General features: G+C 35.2%; 1 protein-coding gene across 2 annotated transcripts in view; it reads right to left on the bottom strand.

The window, feature by feature from the left end:
* Nucleotides 1-3,403: 3,403 nt before the first annotated feature.
* SLC4A10 (solute carrier family 4 member 10) overlaps nt 3,404-11,510 on the bottom strand; it is a gene marked incomplete at both ends in the record, with an annotated part of 157,760 nt that continues 149,653 nt past the window's right edge. For both annotated transcript variants that reach the window (XM_080620348.1, XM_080620347.1), the window contains 3 exons: nt 3,404-3,470; nt 8,040-8,156; nt 9,710-9,777. In XM_080620348.1, the coding sequence (XP_080476474.1) occupies nt 3,404-3,470; nt 8,040-8,156; nt 9,710-9,777 (252 nt within the window). The remainder of the gene's footprint in view (nt 3,471-8,039; nt 8,157-9,709; nt 9,778-11,510) is intronic.

Genomic DNA, 11,510 nt, shown 5'->3' with positions numbered 1-11,510 from the left:
TACATTCTTTGCACTCAAAACATAAAAAACATTACAATGAAAAGTAGCAGTCACTTCAAGAAAAGGCTGGACTTCCATGTAACTAACCAACTCTCATGTGAACGTGTTGCTTAGCAAACCTTCTTTTCTTTGTAGCCTACCAGTAAACATCTGCTTTATCTTTAGCATTCCAGGTAGACTTCTCCAGCTGAAGATTAGTTTTCTTAATTTCACATAGATTGAAAAGATACAGCCCACATGTACTACAAACTGTGCTGCTTTTAAATAAAAAAAGATACTAAGTTATGAATAGGGGGGGTAGTCTGTATCATTGAAAATGCTGCTCAAGAAATGAACTCCTAGAATTTTAAAAAAATCCCTGCTAATTTTGAGAGAATAACAGTGAAACTTCTGCTTTTGTTTAATAGTATCGTGTAATGGAGGGTGACATGATTATCTGACATTAAACTTCTTGTTCATGTAATCAGGTATGTATTGTGGGTTATTAGGGACACTAGGTTTGGATGTAAAAGTACACAGATAAATGTAAATGCACACAGATAAAGCACAAGGGAGGTGGGGAAAAATGTCGAGACAGTTCATGCAGCTTGTCCTTAAATGACAAAAAGAAGGGGTTCATAAACAAACCAAAACCTCCTTGGCTCACAAAATAAATAAGTTTTTTGGGGAAAACACAAAATTATAATGGGAATTATAATCTTGGGCTCGCAGTACTAGTCATTCTAAATGCAGACTGGCATCACTGTTAAAGCAAGCTCTAGAGGTACAATAAAGGCTGTCAGTTGTCTCCAAGAGGGTCTAGTAACCTCATCTCTGATTCTTTTAACTGAAGGGAAAGAAACATAGATCAGTATGAAGATAGATCACAGCAATGCAGACAGGCTATAAAAAAGATGATCATTATGAACTTCTGAATTGTTTGTGAAGCAAGGGGCAAATAGTGTAATATAGACCAAAAATAGTATTTCTGTAATCCAACAACTACATTAACTAGGCTGTCGTACTTAAAGAACTACACGTGTTCCCTTACTGTAACCTCTATCAACTAGGCACAGCAAGCCAGCACTGTTGGCTTTTTTTGTGTCTCAGTGAAATTCCACTGAGCAGGACTGTGCTCTACAGTGTCTATTCAAGTGTCAGGTAGACATTTAAAATACTGTACCATAATACATAGTTTTTCTGGGGTTTGCAGTGTGAAAATAAAATTGAAAATTCGTTAGGATAAATATTTATTTTCACATAACATGTCTTGTGAAAAACACAACAGTCTATTCACATGTACACATAAACTTTTGTAATAAATTACATCCAAGAAATTGAGTAATTTTGACCAGGAATATTAAATTAGAAGTAAATATAGCACTACATTTGCTTTATACTGTGTGTGATTTCAGAATGTTAAGATTAACATTGGAATAGCATTTAAATTCACACAAGAACAGAGTGCTTTAAAATAAAACCACTCTGAAATACTGAACAGAAATACAGACTGCCATTGAATACACTGATTTCTTAATATTCTAAGAGTTGGTCAAGTGAAACTAATACATTTTGATTGTATACGTTATCTGTAACAAAGTCAGCAACATATTAAAACACCACCAGGCTGCTCTCGGGACAAACCAGTATTGAACTTCTATACTAATCTTAAAACAATTGGAATCTTACAATTTATCAAGTACACAAAACAAAGCATTTTAGCTTAATGTATCAGGTTTTTTTTCCTAAATTTACAAATACAAACATAGAATTAAATGTAAATCCTTCTTTGTGTCCATTATATTTTTTTTCTTTTTCCTCCATAAAAATGGCTTTTAATGGGCTTTGATAATGCAAAGTCAAATTTAGAACAGCGACCCTATTAGTTTGCAGCAAAATGCAATTATCATTTATGGCTACAGTAGTAAAACATCATACACTCTCACACACACAGAAACATTAGAAGGAATAATTAAAATGTGATGCATCTGAAATGTTGTTTGCATAAGATCTGTGGAAAGATTATCATATTTTAGAAAGCTGGGGAATGCTAGATTCCTGTAGATGAATTCTTACAAAGATTGCAAGACTAATTCTTATTGGTAGGATTCAAAGTAATAGCATAATAAGGAGAGTTATCTTTCATTTAATAATTTAAAAACTTACCTTAAAAAAATTTAAAAATCAGTGAATTCCAAATTACTCAATAAAACTGTTTCTCCACATCTCTATGAATTCAATACCTAATCTCGCAGGCCTTGTTTTACACAAAAGAATGGTATGAAGGATCAGGCAGTAACAAAATCCATTATGAGAAATGTCTTTGCAATGGCTTTAAAGCCACATTTTACTTTGTATAGTTGTTTTTATCTTTTAATCAATGTACTTGATGGAATAGTGAAGAACTGTAACAAAGTCAACATCAGCATACTCATTTAAGTATTATACACTATTAATCTCTGAAATTAAGAGGTTTATGGTTGTTGGTAGAGAAGCCAATATAAATATGCCCTTTATGTGGCTATATGTTAGGCAATGAAGAAGAAAAACACTGGGCAGGTGATATAACTGCATGTGGGATGTAGCTTGTATCTACAAAATTTTCCTTATTATAAAATAATAGATTGATTATTGACATAATGTAGTTTGGCCAACCATGGCAACATTCATACAATACAAGATAAGATACTGTAATCACAGATTGCATATTAAGAAATACTGTACCCATGTTTCACATCAAAGGATGTGGTGGAGTTTTTCAACTAAGGTAGGAGAATGTTCTAGTATATATTTTTAAATATATATGACTATGTTCCAGCTACATACAAATTTGAATATTAAATACACTGTATTAAATCAAGGAAAATTTCACAAATACAGAATCTGACCCTGCAATCCTCATCGCAAGAGTAATCCATGACTTCAGAAGGACAGCTTGAGGAGGAAAGGATTATCCTTGTTAGTTTGTTCACAGGGTCAGATCAGTTGTTACTTTAAAAACTTCTTTAATGTTTGCTTGTCAGTTTGGCTTTCCTGAAATCATTTACGTGAGTTAGGTGGTTTTTAATCTTGAATTAAGGTTAGTAAGTATTCTCACACAGAAAAAGTAGTAAAATACAGTACAAACCTATTACCAGGAAAGTTGAATTTGAAAGAAAATTTGCTTGTTAAATTTATGGTACAAACACTGATAAATGGCCAGTATCAGCAAAGAACATAAAGATTTTTTGCATTGGCTACTGCAGACGTTTACACAGATACTAGATGATACAGACATGTAGACAAGGTGAAATGAGACAAATATTGCACTACATTACCTGTGCTAGTTTGAGATGAAAGACAAAAGTTACACAGTAAATTATATATATTTAGCGGTTGTGGCACTCCTTTCATTCATTTGTAAAAAAATTAGTTGAAGAACAAGTCATAGACAAGTCTCCCGGTCAACACCTTTCCCTGAGTCAGCTTTCTTCTCTTTTCTGGTTTCAGCACTAGGAAAAGAAGTGGAAAAAAAGAGTTACAGTTGCACTACTGTGTATATTAATGATGTACCTGAAAACCAACACTGCACTGATATTTTAATTAATTTTTCATGCTGCATAGCACAAACTGGGAAGCAAGTGAAAGTTTGTGCCGAATGGTGCAGAACACATCAGCCAGCATTTTAGTGATGAGGTAGATAGAGAACTTAAGATGTACAGACAGATGTCAGCCAGCATGCAAGCAAAGGCAGCCACTTTCTTCTTTTCTTTTTTGGCAAATACAACTGTTAATTGATTAGATGATGGCAATGGTACAGTTCTCAGGCAATACCGGCATTTTCTTAAATGGCACAAACAAGAGGTCACAAGTACTTCTTGTCTTTAAAATGTATTTTGTTGCTCAATGTAAATTTAGAAGGAATGTCTCTGAACTAGAGCAGTGCAACCAATTGTCAGCTGTAGTATTTGGCAGGAAAAGCATGGGGGCTGGGGAGTGACAATATTCCCCGTTTTGACCCGTAAAGCCTGAAAGATCTGACAAAGGCCGTATCAATAAGAACTCTGAAGCAGAGTTCAGATTTGGATTCAGCTTCCTTCCAGTTATGACACTGTTGATTTGCCTAGAGAAAGCAATATATGTGCAAAGCAGATGATTTTTTTTTTTTTGGTGAAGAGGGTCCTAATTTAAAACAGCATAAATAAATAATCATGTTCTTGCAATGAGTTTCAGTCACACTAGGAAAATGCAAAGAGGCTTCCATGACACAGGCAAATCAAGCCTTTAACAAAGAGTGGCAGGGTATCTAAAAAAAAAAAAGATGGTTCTGAGAACAAACCTGTATCAAGCACATAACCTACCAGGTTTCATGGGAATAATTCCTTAACTAGAATGAATGAGAAATAGGCTGTTACACAAGGCTTAAAAAAAGCAAGATCAATTCTCAAATTCTTAAGGTGATTCATGCACAATTTTACAATCATCTGACATTTTTCTTCTATAAAAATTGCGTTAAGGATACAATTCAGTTCAGCCAAAGCTTACTTCTATGCCTATGGCAGCTTCCAGAGGTGTTAATGGAAATAGCTAAAGAATACCAACTTCTGCCACTTCAGCTGCCAAATCTATCACCTTCTGTAGAACAGTGATAGAACTGGGTATGTTACACTTTCTGCACACAAAGGGTATGCAAACAAATTCCTGGGGGGTGAATTTAAACTGCAGCAGTACAGCAGGCTGAGAGCTACCTGTGCTTAGTAAAAGCAAACAGTGAAGATGTGTTGTTGCCTTACAGTCTTAAAATATTCCCATAGGGGCCTCCATGATACCAAGAAAGTCTTCCATCTATTTAGGATTCACATCCCTGAGCATCACCTGCAGATGTGGGCTTCAGTACCATGAGAAATTGGAAACTAAAAAAGGACAAGTCCAATCTTTTACCAGTAAAACAGATAACTGCTGGATCTGTAAGAAACTTGGCACTCTACTCCTCCCTACCGAGGCAATAGTCTGTCAAGCCTGAGATGGAAGGTTTGGGATGCGGGATTTGCATTCTGCATCTTCTTTATCATCTCTATCTTAGAATCATAGAATAGTCAGGGTTGGAAAGGACCTTAAGATCATCTCATTCCAACCCCCCTGCTATGGGCAGGGACACCTCACACTAAAATTTTCAGGTAGAGAAGGGGACTCACACAATCTACAAAGTGATAGATTTCTCCAGTACCTTTCTGGAGAAAGATATCTTTCTCCAGTACGTTAAAAGACCAGCTAGGACTACCTTCTATACATGGTCAAATCTTCTGCATGTATTTTGACATTGCTGCCTGAAGGGCTTAATATTTATAAGCAAAGACAGAGGAATAATTAATTATATGTACCAAAGAGTGCTGTGTTTCAGGTAGGTGCCTGAGTGTTCAATTTTACCAAGACATGCTCAAAAGGAGAGACCTGTAGGGCCCTAGAAGTTATAATAGTGAAAAATTAAGGTTGGAAAATTGTAAAGTATGGTTAAACAACAGTTGATTAAATTTAGACAAATGCTGCTATGAGTCTGGGATGTAACTGTCACATAACTGTACTGCTACACAGATAGCAGTATGATAGGTATTATCCATGCATCAGGCTGAGAAGTCATCTGTGTAAACCCTTCATGCTTAAAATCTCTTTGAAGATGATCTTAGTTTATTATTGGCCAGTCTTCCATTAGCTATGTCAACTCAATATTTAATTAGTACCAAGAATTTCCAGATTTTACCAATTCCACAAATCACCCTATGTTGTTAATTGATCACTGCCTTACATAAAAGCATAGTACAAAATCATAATTTAATTATCCCCATTTAGTAGTATGTTGGGATATTAGTATAAGAAAGCAGACCTGACAAGAGGAAAAAGAGTACCAAACACTGCTGTAGTTGAACTTCAAAAGGCATCAGTAAAATTCATCAGAAAACATGATTTTTTTGCCTCTATGGTAAGATACCCTTCACTGAAGGGAATTGTGTAATGTAATATTGGTGAGCTGGATTATTTGCAAAAAATTATCCTTACAACTGCCACCATTCCAAGCTTTCTTTTTCTCAGTACTTACCTAGGATTGAATTATATCTTCATGTAGTGATACATTCATTTAGGAATATAATGTTTTTTTAGCTCTGTCTCTAGTAAGATTTAAGATTAATGTCTTATGGCTTTGCTTATCAGAAAGCAAGCTTTCTAGGTTTAAGGTTCCTTGAATCTACTTCTGTCTGGGAATCTGAGTCAAGCTAGAGCACATGAAAAAGCAGGTTTCAGATTCTTTAAGAGGTTGTTCCTTTACAACAGGACACTCATACCTAAAACCATCAAACTGTTCCTTTCCACCTGAGTCTTTGTTTTCACAACCAAAGATGAACAGATTGAAAATGAGCTCATTAGAAAATTAGTTACTATTTTACTGTAGTGGAAAGGCCAAATCTTTTTTTACCAATACTGTCTCAGCCACAGTCTTACGTAGATGCTCTTTGCTCAAATGATCTTTGAAAATTTCAGCTAAAACCAGTACATGTTTACATAATCTATCATACCATCAAAGAAAGCAATATGCACTAGAGAAAAATAGAACTACTGCATACCCAGTGGCTGTAAATGTACCACATCAGTTTCTTCTCTTTCTCCAGGCTTTCACAGCCTGGACAGAGAGGCATATAATGTAAGAAGATCCTACTGTACATTCTTCTCCCATGCACCACATGGATTTCACTGTGTGACATGATCCTTTTCAGCTGAGGGTGGAAAGCAAATCAGAACTACAGTGCTATTTTGGCTGTCAGTGAAACAGCACTAAAATGATCACATTAATGGGCTGCTCCACGGGTGTCTGAAATGATTTCTCTGGTCATCAGCTGTTCATTTTGTTTATGCTATTTACGGGTAGGAGCAACACTGAAAGGCAGCATGCCATTTTGGGGTAATAACATTTTAAACAATTTATTTTCCTACAGGATTTTTTTCTCTTACTGGATGTTTTCACCACAGAACAATGAGTAGCTGTTTCAAACATGGCGCTTGATTTGAAAACTAAATTTAGAAATGGGCAGAATATAACTTTGTATTTTGAAATATTTGATTAAAAGTTCTAAGAATAAATTCCATTTAATGTTTAAATATACTACCTCTACAGCTTCTATTTTTAATACAAAATAAATTTTAGATTGGAATATTAAGGACTTTAATGAATATATTTTACATGCCTATTTGAAATTTTTCATTCTGTCTCCCCAGAAACTACAGAAAGTCAAGTCATTTGGGTTCCTAGGTGAATTTTGAATTCAAAGATACAATCAAGGAAAAGGTTGGGAGATAGGGTCTTACCTTTGGGGAATCAGCTTCTCGAGTAATTAGGAAGGGGAGCTTATGACAAAATGTGGTATGAAACAATTAAGTAGAAACAGTTAAATTTAAAATCTATGAAGAGGAAAATTTATCTTATGATCCTACTGTGCTTGTATTTACTATTACTCACATAATAACTATAGCACAGATAGAACATCAGTGCTTCATTTTACATTTGTCTCAACTAAACGTATTTAATTGTTTTGAGTACAAGGCAAGAAGGCAAAAAAAAATGAAAGGAAGTAATGCAATCTTGAAAGTATTTTCCCTTCAAATATTAGTCGATTGCATTCAGAGTACTGGGTCCTTCATATAAGTATTTCCAGGGCAGTGATGACCACTTACTTTTCAAGAGGAAAGAACAAAAGCAAGCAGAACACACAACAGCTGTTGTGCAATATCCAGGTGTAGGCTGGTGGTTCATCACACAAGCATCACTCATGCTCAACTTCATTTTTCACTGTAGCATAACTAAGTAGCATGCAAATACTTGTGGTTTGTTTTGGTTTTTTTTTTAATAAATAGGGCATTTGTGGTTTTTTGAGCTCAGAATATTATGACTGGATGTAAATAAAAAGAAACCTCAAGAAATAAAACTGCAAGATGCTAGAAATCTTTCTAATCCCTAGCACAATATTCACAATATTCTGATATTGGTTTGACACCACTACACAAAGTACAGTGAAGTAAAAACAAATTAAAACCTTTTGGAAGGAAAGCTTGACTCCTTATCTTTTGCATTCTCTGAGGATATCAACAATGTCTTCCACACAGCAGTTTTTGCCATTTCATCCGAAATGTTTATCACAGATGGGTCATCTCTAGGCAAGAATAAATACACAATAAAACAATGAGCAATCACTCCTTGTTACTTATTAACTACAAAAGTCCTTGAAAATTGATAGTGATGACAGTAAGTGCAATGTAAGTTAAGAAATTATGTTTAATTTCAAAAATCCTGAACGACTTATATATTCTCTTAAAACATCTTCACACTTTTTAGCGTTTTCCTCCTCCAACAGCAATTAATAACAGTAATGTCAATAAAATACGTTGTGTCACTTCCAATTAATAGAGAAAAATGAGGAACTGTGAAATTAAATATTGCCCAAGATATCTCAGCATGCCAGTGGCATAGATGGATTGAACAACAATCCTAAGAGCTCCTATAACAGTTCTCAAAGTACTTATGCTCTGAAACTCCATCTGCTTTTAAAACAATTTTAAAAGCAATCAAAAATCTTGACTGCTCCAAATACACATTTATACACTTAAGAATAATAGTCTCTTAAATGTTTAGAGGGCCTGCTTGTCCTGACTTCACAGTTTATATATGGCTCGATATTCAGTAAGCCCTCAGTAAACTTGTTTGCATAGTGTTTTGGGGAACCAGTTTATTAACCAATATCTTGACTTCTTTTTAGCTGTAGGACTGTGATCCTGACAGTAGAGAAAGTCAGGTATTACCTAGGCAACTCTATCAAAATAAACTACAGATCAATATAGATCACACGGCAAAATAAATTAAGCTAACCATTGCTAATATAAAGTGGAACACAAAGGTATGGACAAAAGAAGAAAGAAAACAGACCATTTAGGGTGGTGTGATGAATCAAAAGTAAGAAATAGACTGGGATTTTTCAGAGACGCAGATTGTTATTTGCCTTAGGAGATATTAGGGTAACTTTGTGTTAAAATATAACAGAGAAAGCCACTCCGAGATAGTGTTTCTATAAACTCTCATTAATGCAGAGGTTACTATCACCAGATATTTCAAATCTTATATTAAGAACTTTCTGAAAACTGAAAATGAGAGTAAGTCCTTACAGGCTGGCCATGTGTATTATTACTAGCTGTAACATGGGTGCTCACGGTTTTTAAGTTGTGTCAACCCCGCATTATGCTTTATCTACCCTGGACAGCTCTTGATTCATTTATTATCTCAAATGAATAGGATCTTAATTAGAATGTTTTATAATGTAATACTGTAAGAACCTAGCTTTTCTGGGGTGTGTTCAAAACCTTTCCTGGCTCTCTGCTAGCATCAGAGTGAATGGTTCAATCTGCTCTACATCTTCCTTCCCTGCTGTGCACATAAGAAAGCTCATTATGAATGGCCTGATCCTGCAGTCCTGCCCAAGGGAAAACTTCCCCCAATGTGGCCTTTTCTTAGAGACCATGAGATCGTGTGAAAATACTAGAAAAGGGTTAAGATTGTTGAATGCTGCAGTATATGGTTCAGTTCACCTAACTGCACTCTACTACCAGACAAACACCCTCCTAACATTTAGTAAGCATTACGAATAAATATTGTGGCATGTTTATTTTATTTTTTAAATTGCAACTCACCTAAAAGAGGAAAGGTATATTTTACCTGTAATGTCCTTCCAGTGGTAACTGAACAGTTCCTTCCTCTTCCATTGCTAGCATACTTTGCTCTTCCTAGAAGGAAGGAATTTAGATATGAGACAGGATATGATGACGTGAAATTTATGTACTTTAATCCTCTTTCCATTTTCTTTAAGTATTTATTTGAACTTCTTAACATACTTTTCAACTTTCTTAATGTACATATTTGACATTTAAAACCTCCTATTTTAAAGTATGTGTCTTCACCTAATGTTATTTTCCAATGCCAAATAGAGGAGACACTTTTGTAACAAGAAAGAAAGAGAAAACTTGGCAACACTAAGTGAGCAACTGTATGGCAAATTTTGAATACCATGCATAACAGGACATATGCATTGTAATGCTAACATGCAAAAAATAGGTAAGTCAAGTTTAAGGCTGCACACACAGTTTTAATATTGATGAAGTTTTATTGTAGTGAAAGGTAGTGAAACAAGACACCAAAATCAGTTTTCACATGAAAGGAAGAAACTTCTTTGAGTAACAGAAGTGAAGACCTCTCTACCAACAATCCTTTTGTGAAATAATTACAAATTTAGAAAATCTTTCTTAGGAGGAGTACAAAGCAACACCCCTCAAACACCACGTCCTGCCTGCAAGAATACAGGAAAAGAGTCTGTCTCTCCAACATCAACACAAAGCTCCACAGGAGGATTCTCAAGGTTCACACCTCTGTTAGGTCAGGAAAACAACAGCCAGGAGCCTTCACATGAATGTAATGGTCAAATCCTGCCCTAAACTGTTGCACTGTGTGTATGTACACACTATGAGCATAACAAGACGCCCAGAGACCTCCACATCTTTTTTTCCCTTTATACAGCTTTGTAACAGTTTACCCTGGTGCCTGTCTGAAAGTGTGAGTAGGCTCTCCCAGAAAGAGAGCTTACCATTTCCTGGCAGATCACCCAAAACCCCACATGCATCACACACACTGATAAGTTGGTATTAGCTGGAAGAGCCAGTTATTGAAAATAGTCGAATTTAAGTCCTCTATGCAGATTTTTTTTTCCTTCTATATTTTACTATTACAGCTATTTTATAAGTCACAACATTCTTTTTCTCCAAATGGGAGAAACCACTTTGTTCATTCCTGGCTTGAAAAGACTTAATTGGTTAACATGAAAGTGGCTTCCAAAGGAGGTCTGTGAGGAGAAGGCATGTATAATATCCACTATAAATTTAAAGCCTTGAAAAAACATGGCCTAAAAATATAAAAACAACTTAAATGATGAAATGAGGATCCAATCAAATAAGTTTCAGGTCTTGTCAACTATATTTCTGAATATTCTTGTGGGTAGAATACTTCTATTTTTAAAAGCCGTGTGATAGCAACTCTCCAATTAATTCCTTAGGCTACGTGTCAGAAGTTTTATTACTAGTTAATTTTGTCATTTCCAGGCTTCACAGCTTCCTAAGTTTTTGACAGTTGAACAGTTTTAATAATAGCTCCAAATATTTAGAAATGCCAAAATATGTAAAAATAACCTCTCAAAATAGACAGTGAATGAAATAAAGTAACACCAGTATATTTCCCCAGGTTTGTTTTCTGATGCCACCCTATCAAGCATGGGAAGGAAAGTGACATATAACCAAAACGTAAGGATAACAAGGAATTAGTTCCAGTAACTAGAGCCACAAGAAAAGAGCTACTACCTAGGTTACTTCTGATTACTCTGAATTGTGATGACAACAGATACTGTGATGAAACAACTCTCTTCAGTTCAAGGGGGAACACAATGACTCATATTTTAATTGCAGATGGTAGT

This window comes from Psittacula echo (genome assembly GCF_963264785.1).
Source record: "Psittacula echo genome assembly, chromosome: 6".
Classification (NCBI taxonomy): domain Eukaryota; kingdom Metazoa; phylum Chordata; class Aves; order Psittaciformes; family Psittacidae; genus Psittacula; species Psittacula echo.
This window is presented reverse-complemented; position numbering and strand designations above follow the sequence as displayed.